Below are 21558 nucleotides of genomic sequence, written 5' to 3'. Positions count from 1 at the left end.
CTGTTACCTTTGGTTTATCTTGAAGACTGTTAATGAGGGGCTCTGCCTGATGTAATTTGGAATTTTGTTCCAAAGCATGGGGAGTCTCTGTGACAGGAATCTATCATTCCAGCATGTTCTATTTATTGTTGTGGTGAGGTTTAGCTCACTAGAGCACGTAGCTCGCAGTGACTTGGATTTCTTTAGGTGGAGCATGTCCATCAATTCTGAGTTGGACATGGCTTTGTAAGTCAGGCAGAGATTACCTCTGAGTAAGCGATATGCCACTGAGTACAGCCAGAGTTTTTTCAGTCGGGCTGCATAGGACATATGTTTGAGACCAATAATCCTCTTGGTGAGGTGCTTTTGTCGTCTTTCCAGCTGTTGGAAATATCTTGTGAGGTACATCCCAAATGGGGCATTGTACTCTATAATGGGTCTAATGAGTGACAAGTAGAGAGGCACTATAACCTCTTTATTTCTAGATGCGAACCCTTTAGTAATTAGATGGGCTACATAGAAGGATTTCCAAACTACTTTGGCAATATGATTGTCAAAGGAGAGATTACTATCTACCTGGGTCCCCAGATCTCTTATTACCTCTTCTGTATTAAGGGAGCTGCCACCTATGTGGTAATTCATGGGTGTTTTATTTTTCCCAAACGGGATGACTATGCATTTTTTGGCATTTAGCTTGAGGCCATGACTTTGACACCAGGTGTCCGTCTCAGTAAGGCCCTTTTGGAGGATGTCCATGTCAGCTGGAGAGACAGTTATGGCTCCCAGTTTGCAGTCATCAGTGAACTTGGTTAGCCATAGTCCTCCTGTGTTTGCCTGTACTTCTGAGAAGTATATGCCGAACAGTAGGGGTCCCAGGACCGAGCCTTGCGGGACACCACTTGTGACTGGTTTAGAGTCGGACTTGGAGCCCGCTATTCTTACAGTGTGAGTTCTGTCTGTAAGCCAGTTGGCAACCCATCTCGTGGCGTAGGGGTTTATGTTCAGGCTGGTGAGTTTTTCTGTAATACCTGAGTGGGGAATGGTGTTGAAAGCCTTGGTGAGGTCAAGGTAGGCTGGGTGAACCACCTTTCCCTCGTCTATGGCCATGGTGACTGTCTCGAAGAAGTCAACTGGGTTTAGTAGGCATGATCTGCCCTTAAAAAGCTGAACTGGGTCGGGTCAAGTGTTTGGAGGTTCCCAATGTCTTTGTTAATGAGTTCCATGATGATGCGCTCCATAGCCTTGCAGACCAGGCTAGTCAGGCTTATGGGGCGATAGTTACCAGGGTCAATTGTGACCCCTCCTTTGTGGAGAGGAATAACCATTGCTATGCGCCATTTTATAGGCACGTAGCCTGTGGAGAGGCTGAGGCTGAACAGCGTATTTAGGTGGGGAGTTAGTTTGTTCTGTAGTTGGTGCAAGACGCAGCCTGGGACACCATCTGGTCCCACTGACTCTTTGTTTTTGGCTTTTGAAAGGGCTGTTTTCACCTGTGCGTCTATGATTTTTGGGACACTACACTTTTCCAGTATTGTTGTGGGCCCTTTTGGAGGTGAGGGGGGGGGTGAAGTTTGCACTGAATCTATCTGCCAGGATGTTGGCAATATCAGTAGGTTCAGCATATTTTGTGCTATTTTGCACTAGTTCAGTGCATATCTGCGAGTTTCCACTTAGATTCTTAACATAGCTAAAGAAGGCTTTGTGGTTATCTTTTGAATCCTTGGCTATTTTTCTTTCGAGGTTAGCCTTGTATGATTTCATGAGGGACCTCAGTTTCTTACTGATACTGATCAGGGATGTCTTTCCTTTTTGGGATTTGCTTTTTTTCTGAACTAGTTTCCTCCTTCTATTGTATAGCCTGTTTATTGCAGGGGTCCTCCAAACTGGTTTCTTTCTCTTAGAGGAGTGAGTCTTGGTTTTGCTAGGGATGGCATGATCCATGCATTCTTGTAGGTGCTCATAGAGTGCATTTGTAAAGGTTTCTGCATCTTGGGCAGCATTATCCTTTAGCGTGGGGGCTGTGAAACTTAACACCTCTGTCTTAAGTAAGGTGAAGTTTGCTTTAGAAAAGTTTTTTACTGTGGTTTCCTTAGTTAGGGGTGGTGGTGGGGTGTGGACATCCAGAGTGATTCATTTATGGTCTGATCTCACCAGTGACGGGTTGACCTCCAGTGTGGAACACCTGTCGCCCATGTTGGTGATGACCAGGTCCAATATGTTTTCACCTCTGGTAGGGGAGTTTACCAGCTGATCCAGGGCATTTGAGTTGATAAATTCCAGGAAGCTCTGGGCCTGGGAATTTGTACTTGAGTAGTTTTCCCAGTGAATGGTAGGATAATTGAAATCGCCCAATATCAGGGTGTTTTTTAGGACCTTCATGCTTTCCAGTGTCTCCAGAAAGGTGGAGTGGTGGTCCTGGGTCATAGAGGGTGATCTGTAGCAGGCCACAATTTGCATTGCAGATTTGCCCGATGTTAGTTGCACATGGATGATCTCAGAGGTATCATTCTGTGCCACTAACCTGGAGGTGTAGGTATCCTTGATGAATATGGATACACCCCCTCCTTTTGTATTTCAGTCCGTGTTCTGTGGCCGAAACGTGTGGTATGAGTTGTAGCCTGGTAGTGCTGGGGTGCTCTCTGGAGCCGTGAACCAGGTTTCAGTTACTGCACCAGATGTCGACTTTCTCCATACTGAGGAGTGTTTTGAGCGCGTGCATTTTGAGATTTAAACTCCTGGCATTGAGCAGCATAACCTTCAGTTTTTTGTTAATTGTGCTGTTTACGGAGGTGGGTTTGACTTTTGAGCCTTTCCTAAAAAAGGCACTATGGGGCCAGCAAGAGCCTTGGCCAGTATTCGAAAGCCTAGGGGTGACAGGTGCAAGCCGTCTCTTGTGAAGCAACGCTGTTTGTCGAGCATGTCGTCCCAGGCTGACAGACACTGGATCCTCTTTGAATGACACCAGAAGCTTAGCCAATTGTTGAAATTGATATTTTTTTCTTTATACTGAGGTATCATTCTTGGTGAGGGCAGGGTGCTACTCAGGGTCAGGGTCATACCAGCCTGGGCTACATGATCAGAGAGCTCTTCCATGTCTCTTTTCATGTAGTCCAGGGAGGTACATCTCAGGTCATTCACACCAACATGAACAATGACAGAGTCATATTTGTACTTGTTCTGGGGTGACCTGAGTGCTTGTGTTATGTGGCAGATTCTGGCTCCCGACAGGCAGCTAACAGTAACCTTCTGCTTATCCAGCCTAGTGAGTGGGACGTCAGTGTGCCTGACTATAGAGTCACCTATTACTAATGTGTTAGGTATGTTATTTCGCCTTAAGGGCTGTGATTGTGTGGCACACTGATTTTGTGTTTTATGTGTTGTCTGATTTGTGACGGGAAGTGCAGGTTGTTTGGGTGTCTACTTTGGAGGTCTCTTGACACTTTTGCAGGTTTTTATTTAGAGTCTCCTAGTATGATTTTGTGTATTTATGTGTATTTTTTGTCAGTCCTGTTTTAGTAGGTCTGTGTGCGGCTGGAGTTGTGTTGCAAGTGTTAACCTTCTCCTCTTGACTGTCTGTTCCAGTCTTGGGTGGAGACAGCTTAGCTTCCAGTTTGTCTGTATAATTGCATCTCTCGCATATGTTAGTGTTTTGTGGAAGGAGGAGAGGGTTGTCTGTGAACATGAGGCAGTTGTAACATTGCCTCAGAATACCCAAATTCACCAGCTGGACTGGAGAGTGCACCTGAAGTTGCCCTTTGGTCATGCCTGAATAGTAGGGTGAGCTGCTTAGTTGCTTAGTTGGTGAGGGGTGAATAAAGTGCCTTGACCTGCTGGGCAATCAGTGTCAGGGTATATTAGTGCTTGCTATTAGGTCTAAGCAAGTGCTGGGCTGTAAGATGCTTTTTGAATGCTTAGGTTGAGAGTTAGACTAGTTTCACGGGAAAAACTGAAGAGGAGACTTAGTGGAACCGGGAATAATTTAACCATAGCTAACCGACACTGCCCGGTGCGCAAAACCGGAATGTGGTGTTTATAGTAGGGAAATGAAAGAGATAGAAATTAGCCCAAAATGGCAAATAAACTACTAACTTCTAGGCTAGAACCACTCCTCCAGGGACAGATAGGTTGCTCAAAGCTCCCCTCTCTCACAGGTGAACAGAGAAACTTCCTTCTATCCAAGTAAGGTATGGGCAACACAGAAACTAGTATCACAGCCCTGAATTCAGCACTAGCCTGAAAACTGGACTATACTAGCTTAGAAAGGCAGGAAACAAGGACTTTTTTTGTTTTTTTTTGAAAAGATAAGGCAAAAACAGTAAAAAATATACTTAAAACAGCTTTAAACGACTACAAACAATCAGAAAAGGCTATCGCACTTTAGTGTGTAGCCTACAACAGTTAAACAAATTATTTAAACAAAAAACAACTTTTTAAAAGTGTAGGCAGTCAAATAAGTACAATATGTGAAAAAAACAAGCTTTTAAATCACAATAAATGCTGGAAAATCTGCGTTTTGGCGGAAAGCAGTTAAGTACAGCAAGAAAGTACAGAAAACTGATACTTAATCACTCCAAAGTCTCTCTCCTAAGCTAGAAGGCTTGTATCAGTTTAAGGCTTTCTAGTGCTACCAGTAGGTTAGTTACAGGAAAGATGGGAAACAAGCACAGATGTGGTCTTTTAAACCAGAAAGTTGAAAGAGATGGACAAACTGTCCAAATGGTCAATAAACTACAATTTCTGGGCCAAGAACCTCTCTTCTTATGGTAGACAGGCTACCTAGTGCTTACCACTCCCACTGATAAGCTAAAAGGCTTTCCTCCAACACAGAAAGGCTTGGGGGGCTCAGAAGCTTACAAAGAGTCCTGGACTACAGCAAATCTGTACCTGGACTAGACTAGTTACAGGAAAGGCGGGGAACAAGTACAAACGAAGGCTTTTAAGTCAGCAAGTTGAAAGAGATGGAAAACTACCTAAATGGCACTCTTCCCGTGGAGGATATATATATATATATATATATATATATATATATATATATATATATATATATAGAGAGAGAGAGAGAGAGAGATATGTACTGCTTATTAACAGAAACACACAAAGTCAACTGTAGGAATTTCGACTACATATAACTGAAAACTCGGAAGCTGATGCATCACTATGCACGTGGAAAGAAATAGCCTCAGTGCTTGCAATATTTTATTTAAAAAAAAAACAAAATGAAGCATTGTTTTATGCAGGCAGGGCAAGACCCCCTCCCCCATGTGGGGGGCTGATCCTTACTCACCCCCTGCTAATTATACATACTGAGATCAGACAAACATGGAGTAAGGGCAAACTTCCCAACCCCTGAATTTGTGTGATCTTGCACACCTGTCAATCAACTGTCTAATCAATCATATGCTTTTGACTAGGCAGCTGTCAAGATTAAACACACTTAATATATTCACTGGCACCTATATATATATATATATATATATATATATATATATATATATATATATATATATATATATATATATATATATGTATAAAAAATCATTGCATCATAGATGTGTTCTGGGGTGATTTGTGGTACTGGGCTTCCCTTCAAATAAGGAGCTGCTTTAAACTGGTTTTATTGGATTTATTTTTACTTCTGTTATATAACTGATTTTCCATTCTTGATACTCAGAATTCACACAGCTCTGTACTTTAAATGGGCGTAGGTCTGATTCCTGTCAGAAGAACTAAAGTTAGCTTGCTCAGCTGAGCATTTAGGTGCACTGCTCCATTGATCCATGAAGAACTTTACTGCATGCCTTCTGCAGTTTTGGGTGGGAAGAAGTGGTGTATCAGTGAGAGTACCACTTGGGCTGCTAGACAAACCAGGTAACAGCCATTTTACAATGGCACAGATTGTGTCAGGTGACTGTTGTCTGAGGCAGCGTGAAAAGCAAATGTGACAAAACGCTTGGTATTTTGGTGACTTGTAGATTAAGTTTAATGGAGCAAGGTATGAGCACTGGATAAAACTGTTTTTTTAATTAAAACTGTATATATATTTAATATTCTCTGCTATGATCTCAGCAGCTTTACTTGACTGACTTGTTCTATTGAGCAGTATCACTGCCAGCCATCCTACAGGATGGTGTGTATTTTTGTCTTATTTTATTCAGCTAATATTTTCTGAGTCTGTGTGTGTGTGTGTGTGTGTGTGTGTGTGTGTGTGTGTGTGTGTGTGTGTGTGTGTGTGTGTGTGTGTGTGTGTGTGTGTGTGTGTGTGTGTGTGTGTGTGTGTGTGTGTGTGTGTGTGTGTGTGTGTGTGTGTGTGTGTGTGTGTGTGTGTGTGTGTGTGTGTGTGTGTGTGTGTGTGTGTGTGTGTGTGTGTGTGTGTCTGTACATGTGTTGTGGCATTTGATCTGATTTTACTGAGAACAATGATCCTCTGTACAGTGTTAAGGAGAAGGGTTAACATTACTGTAGAGTACTCCTTTGTGTAGAGTATTAAGTATAAATTTACTGAGAACAATGATCCTCTGTACAGTGTTAAGGAGAAGGGTTAACATTACTGTAGAGTACTCCTTTGTGTAGAGTATTAAGTATAAGTTTGTTTGTCTTTTTCGGCTTTTCCCAGTTAGGGGTCGTCACAGCGAACTCTGGTCCACTAATGATTGGCAGTAGATTTTTATGGTGCTGAGTTGCCAGCCCGATGCCCAACCTTCAGCGAAGCCACACCCATTCATGCATGTCTTTCGGAGGCCACTCGACCACGGGGAGGACATGCAGACTCCACACAGAAGGCACTCCAGCCAAGAATCGAACAAGTAATTCTTTTGTTTTGTTCCCTGTCATTGCCCTTATGGGTATCCATGAAAAGAGCCCAAGACACATTCTAAAAGGTCGATGGTTTCTTCCCAGTACCCTGACAAACATCTGCATTACAGTCACATTTTTCCATGAAAGATATTTTACAGCACAGAACATTCCAAGCCAACTATAAAAACAATAACATATTTTTCAAAAAAATAGCTCTTCAATATAAAACCAAAACATATAAAATATGTCCCTTTCTGTAAAAAGCAATAGCCCCAGAAGTAATGATGTTTTGTAAATTCAGGAGGGGCACCTCTTTTTTAGTTATTTTCATTTGAGGGCACATCTTTTGATTAAATGTTCCTATCCTGTCTGAAGGTAACAAAAGAAATGTTATTTTTATTTTTTGATTCCCCTTCATGTCATCCTACGGCTCCCTACCCAGTGTCTCACATCCATTGTTTGGTCTATGTGGAGCCTAAGGGGGTCCTGGGGGGGTCTGACCATCTCAGAATTTGCCAGGGGATTATTTAGTTAAGCCCTACTCTGTTTCATCCCTCCCCTGTGGTTTATTGTTGCTATCTAGAGAGCGGGCACACTATGGACCTGCTAAAGTATTACCCCGCCTCTGTGGCAGCTTAGACAATGACCCCTCCATAATCTCACTATTGAACTACACCCTCTTTCCTCACATTCCCCAAGCCTCTGCCAGAGAGAGTGTAGGGAATACTCTCCACTCCCCCCTCCGATGGTAATGCCTGTCCCTCCCCTGCCTCTCTGTCACTTGCCTGTGCTGCTAATCAAATCCTGGTTATCTAAGCTGTTGTCAAGGCTTTATCCCTGAATGCCACTGGAGTGAATAAATAGAATCAAATTTGTCAGCTGATTTTGATGGGGGCTATTGAGGTTATGAACTACAATTGTATGGCATCAATTTACTGGAACATAAAGTCTGAAGTTTAGAAATCAGGATTTCTCAAACAGTCTCTGTATCAAAGATTTAAAAGGTAGTGTATGATAGAGTACACCAACCTATGAGGATTCAGATGCAGAGGAATCCATTTCCTCTGTCTCCCCTCCAGAGGATTTTTCTTTTGGTGAAACCTTGCGTACTTTGAGAGAGCATTTCAACTGTGAATGTCAGGACTACTCTCAGTCCAAAAAGAGACTCAGAGAATTTTTAGAGTTGCCTCAGCACAGGCCTTTAGCTATACCCCCTTTCCTGGATGTTGTAGATGATGTCTTCATGGAATCCAGTCTTACTACAGACACTTTACCATCGGCCCCTAGAAAATCTGACAGGTACTACAGAGTACCTGAGTCTCACAAATTTCTCTTTAAGAATCCTACTGCGGATCCAGAGACCATTTCCTAGGGACCTAAAGGTATTAAGGCTACTACAGCCAAAAACCATACCCCTTCAGACAGGGATTCCAGAGCTTTAGACACATGGGGTAAGAAGTTATATACCTCTGCAACTCTTGCCATCAGGGCATTGAATTGCCAGTTTCACATGTTGAAGTACCAGCAACATATTAGGGAACTAATTAAACAAAAAATGGTGTTACTTCCAGATTGCACATAAAATAAAGATTTACAAGAGTTAATGAATTCTGCAAACCAAGTTAGTAAGCATACTTTGCAGTGTGACTTTGATGCCCTAGAAGCATCTTGCAGAGCTGCAGTCACTGGGTCTGTACTGAGAAGGCATGCTTGGCTGAAGGAACAAACCTTGCCAGATCATGTCAAATCAAAATTACTAGACGCTCCTTTAAATAAGGACTGTTTGTCTGGCACCAAAGCAGAAGAGGTTCTTAAAAAGATGGAAGAAAAAGCTAAATCTATGGAAACTGTTAAATAATTCTAGTGCAGCCACCTAGATTCAGTAGGCATTGGCCTTCTAAAAACTGGTCCTTTCCAGCTCCTACCAGGCCTTCTCAGTCCAAACCCAGGGGAAATAGACCACCCAGACTACAGTCTCAGGGTATGCAGAGATCTAAACAATGGAGTGCCCTCACCTCAAAAACAGGGAGTGGTAAGCCACCCCCTTATGGAAAAAGTTCACAATGACTTTTCAAATATCCTTCCCAGCCCTGCCCAATTACTTGTGCCCCTAGGAGGAAAACTTGCCCTTCATGCAAAAAACTGGACATCCATTACTCAGGACCGATGGGTCCTAAACATTGTATCCCAGGGGATAAGTCTGAAAAATAGGATGTACGAACACATCCATGATATTCACAAGAAAAAGGAAACCAATGTCTTATTCAGACAGATCTAGGACTGTTGAACGAAACTTCAACAGCCCAAATCCAACTTCACCGAACACGCTTTAATGAAAGTACTTTTACAGAAAAAGCACTTTTGCTAAAAAATAAAAAGAAAAAAAAACAAGAAAAAAGCATTTATGCAGGGGGGGGCAAGCCCCCCTGAACCCCCACCCACCTACTTTAATATTCTCACTCCAAGATCACACTACAGTGGGGAAAAGGAAAAAAAATTCCCTTATCCCTTAAGATCTCTGCAACAGTCATGCCCCCACAACTCCCTCTACCTGCAGCATACTTCAGCAACAGTGCTTCTTCTGTGAAAAGCACTTTCGCAGAAGTAAGGCCGGCTATTTAGGATTCGGTGAAACAGCCATTCACGCATCAGTCCTACACCCGTACAGACATGGTGTATTATGTAAAAATGCACAGTTTAGATTTTGAGTTATTGAGCAAGTGAAGCCCTCTGAACTGGGGGGGGGGGGACTGGGAGACCCGGTTAAAACTTTGGGAGTTAATATGGCAACACCAGCTTGATGCCTGCACCAGTCCAGATTTTAATGATCACCTCTCTATTGTTCCTGCTTTAAAAATGAGAAGAGTGGTGTAGGTGAAGGAACATAAATAAAATATAGTAGAACTATTATATGTACTTTTTGCGCACTGTTTTTTCTTGTTTACAGCAGAACACAAAATAAAATATTTAGACCTACATTCGTGAGTATACATATTTTCAAAGTGTATATTTTTAAAGTGGTTATTTATATAATATATAAAAGACATGCACTTTAATTTTTAAAACTTTGTGATTTTCTATGGTTACTTAAGTTAATTGTTTGGAACTAGCATCCAATGAAATGGTTGATTTTAAATTTGTACCAACCCACTATGGGTATTTAAGAACAACAATGAGTAGATTATTTATTCTGAAGAGCTTCACGTGGTGAAACGAAAAGAGCTTCAATCCAATAAAGTTTTATTCAATTTGTATTGTTGGGAGCTGTGCGTTTCCTGTTATCCTGATATACTCCTGAGGGATAGACCTTCACTGGACTACTGCTGTTGCTACCTGGCTGTTTTTTGGTTACTAGTGCAGTTATTGTCGATTCAGCTGTTCACTTTATGTTTACTAAGAACTTTTGGAAATGTTTGACCGTCATGGTCAAGAGCTGATGTATTTTATTGTTAAACTGAATTTTGCTAATATTAATAAGTTAACGAATGAATTAGATGAGCTAAATGATGTTATAACAAATGGTTTGCACTTTGATAATTACCATAGAAAATATGATGCAATTTTAGAAAAGGTAAACTTAGAACATAAACACAAAAAATTATTAAGAGATGAACAGGATTACTTAGATAAAGTGGTCTACCCAACTCTGAAATCTTATGAAATTATTGAGATGGAAGAGGGCTATAACAGAGACGAAAGGAGATGAAGTGATGTTAGGTAAGTGGGCACATATGAATGGGGGTCTCCTTTTTGGAGAAGTTATGCAAATGTAGCACAAAACAGATATGAAAATGAAGTGTATGAACAGGAATACCCTCCTTTAAGGAGGTCAGAGAGGCTGTTAAACAAGAATGGAGAGAAAAGTTTTTTAGTATATCCACAAAACCAATGGGGATTGAGAGGGAAAACCCAAAAGCAGATATGGCAGAAGAGAGGGTGGCCTAATGGTTAAGGTGTTTGCTTTACAAACACAAGATGCAGGGTTTGAGTCTCACAAGGGATAATTGACTAGACTTAAAATGGCTCATAAGAGCAGTTAGCTTAGTACTAATCTATGAACCTGTGAACAGCCGAAACAAGTAGAAAAGTTTACAGATGCATAAAATAGAAAATAACACTGACATAATAACAGCCTTTGATGGTAAATTGTGTAGTAATGAGGGGTTTAACATTTTTAATTATACAAGTTTGAAAATTGACAAAAACTATTTTTCTTTATTATGGAAAGGGGTAAAATGTGTACTTGCTAAATGTGCTGAAGCAGCAGCCTCTTTAGTAGAATTAAAACTCTACACAAGGAAATTAAATGTTTATGTAATGTTTAAAGATATGGAGGGTCTAAGAAGTTTGAATAGTGAAAACAGGAAAATTCAGAATTTAAAAAAATGCAGTTGTTTTAACTCTCCCTTACATTCAACTGTAGCAAACTTTGAGAGGGTTTGTTCTCAGGATATTTCTGAACTAGACAGGAAACATAAAAACAAGTTTTTAATTTGACCAAAGAAGAGAATGTGTTACTAATGGAGCTGAGTTCGAATTCAAACCTATGGTTCATGAAAACTGATAAGGGAGGGGAGATGGCAATTGTGGACAAGAACAATTACAATTACCTGATTTTAACTATGTTGCATGATCAAGATAAATATGAAGTTATTTCTAGAAATGAAATATCGATACCCCACAAAAAGTTGTTATTGTTTTTGGAAGATTCATTACTTCAAGGGGCTATAAACGAGCAGGTTTATCATTTTTTACTGAACGAACACCCTGTAATTCCAATTGTGTTTGGAATACTGAAAACCCATAAAAATGTTTTGGAACCTCCATACCGACTAATAGTTGCTTCCCATAATAGTGCCATCTACTCTTTAGGTATTTTTGTGGATTGTTTAGTAAGGAACAACTTAATTCCCACTGAATCCTTATGAAAACTTTCATGAGACTTTCTGTCCAGGATTGAGCATAGATATTTTTCTAACACCTGTAGCTTTTCCACAATTGATGTTGTGGATATGTTTACTTCTGTTCCCCATGAGGAAGATTTAGTCATGTTTCATGAAACTTTGAAAGAACAACCTTAGGAGGTACACTTATTAATTTTATGAGGGAATTGATGGAGGTTATTTTAAAAAATAATTTTGTAACCTTTGAAGGAGAGTACTTTAAACAGACTAGAGGGGTAGCGATGGGTTCAAGCTGCGCCCATCTATTTGATAATTTGGTTATGTATTCATGGGAGAAGAGGTATGTGATGGGTAGTAGATTTGCTGAACACTGGCACTGCTACCTAAGATTATTGGATGATATTTTTATTTTGTGGAAGGAAGGAGGACCAATTAAGGATGAGTTTATAGAACACATGAATGGTATTTGCAGTTACTTCCAATTTACACACTGTCACACATTGGACAGTGTTAATTATTTGGATGTAACCATCCTTAAAGATAGTGGAATCCAATGTTTTACTTCTAGATTATATAGGGAACCTACTTTCTCCAACAGTTATTTGGAATATAACAGTAATCATCCCAGACTTATGAAATACAATGTAGTGAAGGGGCAGATGGTAAGAGCAGCCCAAATGTGTTCTAAAATGAATGACTTAAAACACAAAATGGGTAATTTAACACAAATGTTTATTCAAAGAGGTTATTCCTCTTCATTTGTGTTTGATATAGGTGAGAAAGTGATTGAAGGGTGGGTACTAGATACAAACCATTCGAAGGGGTCCCATTGGATTTGAATAGTGAAAATGAGGGGGGTGTACCCCCTTACCCCACTTTGTTAGTGGTTTATTATGATGAATTAGGGAATGAAATACGTAACTTAGTGACTAGGAATTGGGTTTTGTTTAGTAGTAACCCAGAACTTGTTAGTATTCTAGGAAATAAACTGAGTTTCATGTTTAAAACTACCCACAATTTAAAATATCTATCACCCTCTCACTATTTTTATTTATTTTTATTTATTATTATGTTACATTTGTTTACCAGGATAGTCTAACTGGACACAGGTCCATTTACAGCGGTGGCCTGGAGAGAAATGCTCCACAATTAGATTAACATCAACATGATAATACAAACAATAATATAACAGTGATAACTGAGGTAAGTGCAGACATAAAAAGTATCATACAATCCAGTCTAAACAATAAACAATACATCAGCAGTAAGTGAGTAAATATAGAGAGCCTCATACATCAAGGCTTTAACATTGGATTACTGAGATAGGATAAAAGAATAAAAAAATCGTATGATTAGACATGACATATTATACAATTTCAAGTTGACAGTAAGATACCTAACTGTAGCATATATACAGCAGAGACAGCAGGCAGGAAGGTGTAAAGCATGCTGAGATTGTGAGATTCATGTGATACATGGACATAGCCATGTATTCATAAGATGTGATTTGAGGGGATTTTTGAAATGTGTGTTATTGGGGGCAGAGGTCAGAGAAGGGGAGAGGTTATTCCAGGATCTAGCTATGGCATGAAAAAAGGAGCTTTCCCTGAGATGTTAGCTTTAGAGATGCAGAGGAAGGATTTCTCAGTAGATCAGAGAGGACGATTAGCTCTTTATGGAGAAAGTAACTGGCTTAGTGCTGGGTTTTTTTCAGGATGTCTAACAATATTGAAGGCAATGACTAGCTGGTGGTAATTGAGTAGCTGGGGATGTTCTAACCACTGTAGTTCCCTTAGAGATTGACAGTGATGGGTTCTGAAGGTGGAGTTGTTAGCAAACTTGGAAATTTTATTGTAACATGATTCAAGTCTAGTGAGATCAAGTTTTCTGACCTGGGTAAAAATTGGCATGGCATACATTAGAGTGGAGAGATGGGTTTGGGCTAGAGTGATCCATGCCTGTTCTGAGAGGAATTGTTTATGCCTATATAGGGTTCCCATTTTTTGTGTTATTCTACAAAAGAGAAAGGGACATATAGTTGTGGAGCCTGTAAATATTGTAGTTACATTTTATGAGGAAATGTTCCAACCACTGGACAACCGCCCTTGGAAGTTAGGTTAGCTACTGGCAATTATGGAACCAAAGGAATAGTCTGTATTGCTATTCGTCAGGAATGTTATTACTTTTACGTGGGAAAAGCTGAAAGAAATTTTCGGAAATGTATATATGAACATTTGTATGATATCCAGCAGGGTAATAAACAAACTGCTTTAGCCAGACACCTACATAATAGTCCTAGATGTATTAACAACAAATTTAAATTTGGGATATTGGAAGTGGTTGAGAGAGACCTCAGGGGTGGTTATTGGGAAAATAAATTTGAAATTAAGGAATTATATTGGCAATTATGAACTAATGCCATTGTTCCTCCAGGTATAAATGATAGTGTTTCACTCATGCCTGTTTTGAGATTGAAAGCCCAAAATTTGAGTGGGTAAAACTACTTAGGGATTAAATTATCTAAATTAGCTGAGTGGTTAGAGCCCCGGCTTTGGGTGTAGTAGGTGCACAGTTCGAATACCTATAAGAACATGGAGGTTTTATGTTTCAAGTTTTACAACAATGAAGTGTTTTTTAGTACTTGTATTTTTTAAATTTCAATAAGTGTTACATGATCTTGTTAACTATTTAAACAAGGAATGAATGTTTGTTGGTAATGGTTCTGAAGAAGTCCCAAGTTTTTGGGACAAAAGCGCTTGAACTTTACCTTTTTTGTGGCTTTGGAGTAATTTTATGTGAATAAACAGAATTTTAAAGGTACTCGGACTGTTACTTTTCACAGTATAAACCCACTGGATGACCTTTGTGTGTGTTCCAGTATATGTATATTTACATTTTGTGCCTTGTTTTTAATGGTTGTACGTATGTTGTTCACGTAATTCATACTTAGAGAGTCAATGAAACTGAAGTCAAATTCCTTGCATGTGCTCATACTTGGCCAGTGTGATTCTGTTTCTGATTCTGAAGCTTCAGAGACTAAGAGCAGCATTTAGACAGGGTGTGAGGAAATTGTAAGAATGGATCTGGAAAAGGGAAGAGAAGCATCAAGAGTCATTCCACTTTATGAAGTAGAGAACGATCAACGACCTTAAAGAAGGTGTAGGAGTTACACTATCCTTATGGGATGCAACAAAAGTGTCCTGGTGAGAGACATTGGTGAGTAAAGAAGGTTTGAGAACAGCAAAATGTCAAAAAAAATAAGACAATGAGAAAGAAAGTTAGGAGAGTTCCAAAGAATAAAAGTTGGTAAAGTGGGGAGGAAAAGTGGAGAGATTTGTGAATAACACAGAAGAGACTGAACATATAAATTATGGGAAAGGAAAATGCAGTATAATTGCAGGGCCTGGTGCATAAACAAGTTTGCTGGTAGGCAAAGGGGTTAGGGCTAGAGGGACCACTGGTTTTTCTCCTAAAGATAAAACAGGGAACTGCAGATCTTAAAGAGTCAATGGTGATGAATAATATATATATAATTATATACAATAAGCAGAGGCAGATGGAAGTAATTACAGACTAATGAGCATATATAGGTCTAACAAGTAAGATGCAGGAATTATACATAAAGAAGGAGAAGAACAGGTGAGGGGAGAGGCTTATGTTGCTGACAGGAAAAGAACAAGAGAGTTAAACAGTACTCAAGGGAATACTCCACAATTTTATTCTTGCATTTTGCCACTTACCCAGCTCAAAGTGGCACATACTATGGGTTGTCCCTTATCTCTTTATTCAGTCTTCTTCTCTTGAAATCCCTCAGTCCTATAACTTCTCACTTGCCTGACTGCAGTTGTAGGACTTTTTCCACATGTCTGATGGGGCAAAGAGACAGAAAAAGATAGTTTTGATTTTGTAAGTAATTTTGTCTGATTTTATAAGTAAGCACACTTAAATGAATTATTCAATAAAGTGAGAGAAAGAATCCCCCTCACAACAGTAGAAGTATCTGTACTTTCAAACTGGCAGTTGTACAGAAATGATCCAGGAAGTTAAAGAAGGATCTATCTAATAAATGTGGATTCCAAGATTGCAGAAAATACTATTTCAAATGGGCAAGATGCAGTAATTTCAAAGCTTGTAGGAGCTGAAAATATGGCCTTTGTGTGAAGGGCCATAGAGGGAAGTTTGTGGCTGCTGGACATGCAACTTGAAAAATGTCAAAGCCAGGAGGTAAGTAACTAGAAATCCTTTACTTTGATATAAATAAAGTATTTAACTCAGTGGCGTTGGAGTTGTTATTTGAGATTCTTGAAGAAAAACCGAGTCTGACAGTTTTCAGAATGTTGATGAAAGACTTATACAGGGTTCCAAAATATGATTTGTGGTTAGTAGATTCTTTTCTAGGAAGGCAAGGGTGGAGAGTTGTACTTGACATGGTTACCTGCTATCACAAAATCTATTCCTGTTATAGAAAGTGTGTGCAGAACTGGAAATTCTTTTCCTCTTTCGCTCTTTTTTTCTCAAGTAATTTGTTTTTATTACTGAAGAAAGTGAGAAACGTGGGAAATAGTTGAAATTTTTGTGTACCAATCAGGAAATGAAGACAGATAGCAGAGGTCGTATAGCATAGAGATGGGAACGAAGATTTCCAGTTGTATAAGATCCAGAGGGAAAAGAATGAATGAAGTACTGTGGGTTAAGCCTATATGGACTGCGCTGAGAATGAATTACTCAAAACAACTCTTGGGGCACTTAATATTATAAGGGGTGTAACGTAGAGAATAGGAATACCCCAATGGGTAGGATTAATGTAAATCAAATGATGAACCTCTCTGAGACCCTATATGCCCTGTTGTACATCCCATTTAGGGCTGCAAGTGTATGGATTCTCAGGTTACAGGTTGTCGGTGATAGACTTTTGGGGAGATATTAATAAAGTATTACTTGTGTAGTAGACTAAGAGGGTTGCACAGGTGAGGAATGCTTGATATTCAGAGTGACATGATTACAGTTACATAAAGTGCCCTTATAAGAATGGAGTATTTGGAAAAAAAGTTGGCTGGCTAGTGTAGTGCAGAAGATAAAGATTAAGACAAGGAAGAATATCTAGGGGATATAAGGCAGGCTCCTTCAAGAAACTGCTGTGAGACAAATGGGGAAAATGTAAGGAAATTTGGAGATTTTAAGTGAGGGAAACAGGATGAAGTTAGAATATGGGACAACACACGCAGAAGTTGATAGGAATAGGAAAAAGGAGTAAAAATGTTTTAGGATATAACAGCAGTAGGGGAAGGGATGGTGGGTATAATGGAGGAAAAGGAACATTTTCAGTATTCCAGTTTGGGAAAGGTATATTTTACATGGATTTACTAAGGGGAAAAACAAAAAAGGAGATAGTATCCCTTAAGGATATATGGAACTAGGCAGACAAAGTCAGCTGGAAGGCGAAGGAAGGGAGTAGAGTATTCCAGGGAGTGGCAAGGCTGAAAGTCTTGGCAAAAGTTTGGGACCAACAGCCAGCCAGTGACACCCCACCCCACATTGCAAAAAAACAATGAATAATAGAAATACATAAAAAATGTATTATATAAGGTCCATGCTTATTCTTGGTGAAAGCATTTAGTAGGAAAACATAAATTATACGATAAATAAGAAGAATCCATAAAGTCTGGAATGGAAGTATCTTCAGAAGAGATGCATACTAACAAGGGATAATCTGAAAAGAGATGGAGTATGATTCAAGGATTATTTGCATTTTTTTCACTGAGGAACCCATGGATGAAAGGAACAGCTTCCCTCAAAAACTGCTTTCATCAACAAATTGTTTTTCACATTTTGAAAAAGGGGAATAGATGGGTATGGTCCACCTTTACTAAGGAATTTCTTTTTAGCTTCTAAAAGAAAGCTTATGCCAAGTTTCTGGAAAAGACAATTTGCCTAATAGCTAAAGCTGTGATTCAAGAGGAGACATTTAGGTTTTGTGCTGACTATGATACTCTGGTACCATCATTTTTTTTCTTGTATGGGTGTTGGAAGGTCATTGAATTTTGCCAGAATAGTCTATGTCTTTTTTTGGACCTGGAAAAAGGCATATGACTACCCATCACAAAATATCTTCTAGAAAGTGCAACAGCAGTATGAGGCTCCACGGCCACTGCTGTATATCATTTGGGCCATGGATTGGAATAACAGCTTTATGCTGAGCATACTCAAGGTGGACATATGACTCCCCAGTGGTTTGTCTTGTCTCCTGTTTTGTTTGGACTTTTATGAACAAAATATCAAAGAAAAAACAAGGTTTGGAAAGTAACTAGTGTGGGAGACATGCAAATCACATACTTGTTGTTTTAGGATGATTGAGTTTTGATCTTAAGTGAGTCCATCTTCAGTAGACAATAAAGAGGTTTACTGCTGAGTGTGAATCAGTAAGGATGAAAATTAAAACCTCCAAATCCAGGGGTTATGGTTCTCTCATACAAGAGAATGGATTGCTTTCTGCAAATAAGAAAAGGATAAAAAATGGATGATTTGAAGTGCCTGGGTCTTTTTCATAAGTGAAAGCAGTGAGAATTTGGAGACTGGCCAGCAGACAAACGTATGGGTGGCAGTTTGGCTCAGATGAGTAACACTAAAGAATTGCAAGCTTCATACTGTCTGGGGTTTGATCATCTCAGTGTACAGTTGTCTGCTGACTGCCTTTGAACAGGTTACAGGTCACTTAACCAGACATTACTGCAAGAGCTCCATTTAAAATATTTTTAACACCATTCAACAACCCAGCTAGCTAGCTAGCTAACTAATCTAACAAATGGGCGTAATAAGAGAAAGGTTGCAATAGCTTTTGGTGATAAAGAAGAGCTGTCATACATGATAGATCTCAAGTAACATGTCAGTCTATGTCTCCTTCCTCACATGTGGTTATAGTGTTTGTGCATTTACTAAAAGGATGAACTTTCTGATGAAGGGGGTGGAAATTAATTTCTTTCACAGGGCTGATGGGCTAATTCTTCATGATAAGGTGAGGAGTTAGCAGACTGGGAAGTCCCTAGTGTAGACCTCCTCCTCCTGCTGCTGAGAAGATCCAGCTGAGATGATTCAGTCACCTAGAGAGGATATCTCATGGATGCCACCTAGGAAAAAGGTACCAGCCATGGTACACTGGTACCAGGCATCACTGCATACCCAGGACATGCTGTAGACATTAGCTCTATAAATAACATGGGAATACTAGAGGGGGTCTAGTCTGAACTACTTGGCTTGCTGACACTGTGATTTTCATCAGGAAATGGTGGTACAGGTACTTATATCTGCTTCAATGTGGATATCATATTCGGTGTTTCTCATGAAAAGGTACAAGAACTTATGTGTTTTTAAAATATGCTTACAACTGCTGAGTGTCAGTGAATTGGCAATTATCCAAAGAATCCACTTAAGAGATTTCCATCAAAATATTATGCAGAGAAAATTATTATGAAAATAAAGTAAGAATGTCAGTTTTAGAAATATTGTGTACCACTAGCTACTCTGTTAATATTAAATAATCATAAGTAATCATAAAATATATAGAAACTAGGTTTTCCATGCAGACACAAGGTTGATATCCACACTAACATGATGAAAAAAGGAATGCAAAACAGAAAAAAAATCTGGCAAAGAGATACCCAGTGCTCAGCACGTGCACGCACACACACACACACACACACACACACACACACACACACACACACACACACACACACACACACACACACACACACACACAATCCACACTGACTATATTATTTCATAATGCTAGCTCCCCTGTATGTGGTAGTCATTAGCAGATTACAGAGATTGTATGTTCATGGTCCAGAAATGAAGCAATGCCACTGAAATTAGGCAAAAGGGATGAATTACCTGGCATTGACTGGCGTTTGTGGATTGAAGAACTGTTGAGAAACTTGCGTGGCATACCAGGATACAGCAATTAGGGTACACAGACCTAAAGATAGAGAAAGACAGATATCTGATTCAAAATTAATTGGTTTCATCTTGCTATCTTTTTACATTCTCTAGCTTCAGGTAAGATCAACTGCTTAATATTAATACAGTGAAACACCTCTGAACAATACCTTTCAAAACTGACCGGATTTGTTTTCCCATTTACATCTTCTTATTCAATTAATAATTTTTCCTCTTGTAATGTGTAAGTAATGAGTTGCTGCCATGTGATATGATGTTTGTAACATGAATTGTGAAGTAGGTGTATGGCAAATTTGAGGAAAAGCTGTACCACTCATTAAGTCCATTACTGTACCAGTGAGGATTGTCAACACTTGAGATGACATAGTATTGTGGCTGGCGGTGTTCACTGCTTGTTCAGTAGACTCAACACTTTTTTTCTCTGGTGGCTCTGTAACGACAGTTATATGCCGTGCAGGAGAAAAAAAAAATCAAAACTTATACTGCTCATCCCAAAAGAATGAAACTTATAATACTAAGCTATTAGGCGTAGTAATCAACAACAATCTTAAGTTTGATGCTCACATCGACCAAACTTTTAAGACAGTAAATAAGAAACTTGGCTCTTTATATAAGATTAAACAATTCCTTACCCCATCTGCTAGGACTGTGACTGCCCGAACACATTTACTATCAACCTTACTATATGCCTCTCCTATTCTTACAAACCTAAGTAAATCTGACCTAAATAAAGTCACTAGCTGCTATAATAACATTGCCAGATTTGCCGTAGGTTTACCATATAGACAACACCACTGTCTTAGCCTTGAATCATTAGGCTGGCTACATCTACCCTGCCAAATTCAGTACAATCAACTAATAGTTGCACACAAAGTTCTCTACCAACCAGAAATCACACACATCCTTAAAAATATTATCATCCCATACAGTAATCTAAAAACTATCTGCTCCTCCAATAGAATACTAGCTCAAACTGTTAAATCCAACAACTCAGCTGGTGACTGTCTATTTACCAACTCTGTTGGCAAAATTTAGAACTTACTTCCTGCTGAACTCACAGCAGTCCCCTCTTCAACTCAATTTAAAACATCTCTTAATAAACACCTAAAAATAAATTGGCTATGCCCCTGTACAAACCCTGATTAACCCCTTCTCAGCTTACTATGTACCACTGAAAAGCTTGGCTTCATGTTGAAACTATCATTACCATAACTCTGATACTTCTGCTGTTTCAGAAGATTGATTATTGGATTGTACTACTGAACTAGAGGACAACTTACACAACTATGTACTATTAAAATAAATGGGTTCTCAAATAAAAGTTTATAATTTTTAAGTTTTATTATAAATTCTGGCATATCTGGAATATTCATGTATGTGTTCTTGTACAAAAGTACCTAATTGTCAAAGTTACTTTGTCTGTATGTATTTCTGGACCTTTTCTCCCCAGGCCTCTGCTGAAAATGGACCAAAATCCAGTCGGACTCTCCATGTTAACAAATGTAAAATAAAATAAATAAATACTTGTTAGTCCAATGGAAGTGACAACAGCACAAAATGCAGTGGTCCTGGGTTCTATCCCTAAAAAAGGTCAGTGCTTTCCTTTCTTGTTGAGTTGTTTAATCAGATCCCAGTGTCCTAATGAATAAGAATTTGTCTAATAAGCCAGTGAGTGTGATTTCATGTCCCATCTCTGATGATGACATAATTTGTAGCATAAGTGCAGAGTTGTGAGTATAACTCTCAACTGAATCAGGCACAAATTCAGAAATAAGCAGAGACACTTCTAAAATGTTCCTGCTATTAACCTGAGACATTGATGGCTTATGAGAATGTGAATTAATACACAGTTTCTGAAGTAATAAAAGTAGAGTTCAATTCTAATTATTGTTGCTACTTATTAAGTATATTTCACTACCTTTTC

At 39.2% G+C, this 21558-nt stretch overlaps 1 protein-coding gene across 1 annotated transcript in view; it reads right to left on the bottom strand.

The window, feature by feature from the left end:
- Positions 1 to 21558, bottom strand: part of CLDN19 (claudin 19) — a 162496-nt gene that overhangs the window by 27840 nt on the left and 113098 nt on the right. The window contains exon 3 of the mRNA XM_044061894.1: positions 19569 to 19653. Coding sequence (XP_043917829.1) covers positions 19569 to 19653 — 85 coding nt within the window. The remainder of the gene's footprint in view (positions 1 to 19568; positions 19654 to 21558) is intronic.

This window comes from Protopterus annectens, chromosome 2.part0 (assembly GCF_019279795.1).
Source record: "Protopterus annectens isolate FY-2018-M chromosome 2.part0, PAN1.0, whole genome shotgun sequence".
Lineage (NCBI taxonomy): Eukaryota > Metazoa > Chordata > Ceratodontiformes > Protopteridae > Protopterus > Protopterus annectens.
This window is presented reverse-complemented; position numbering and strand designations above follow the sequence as displayed.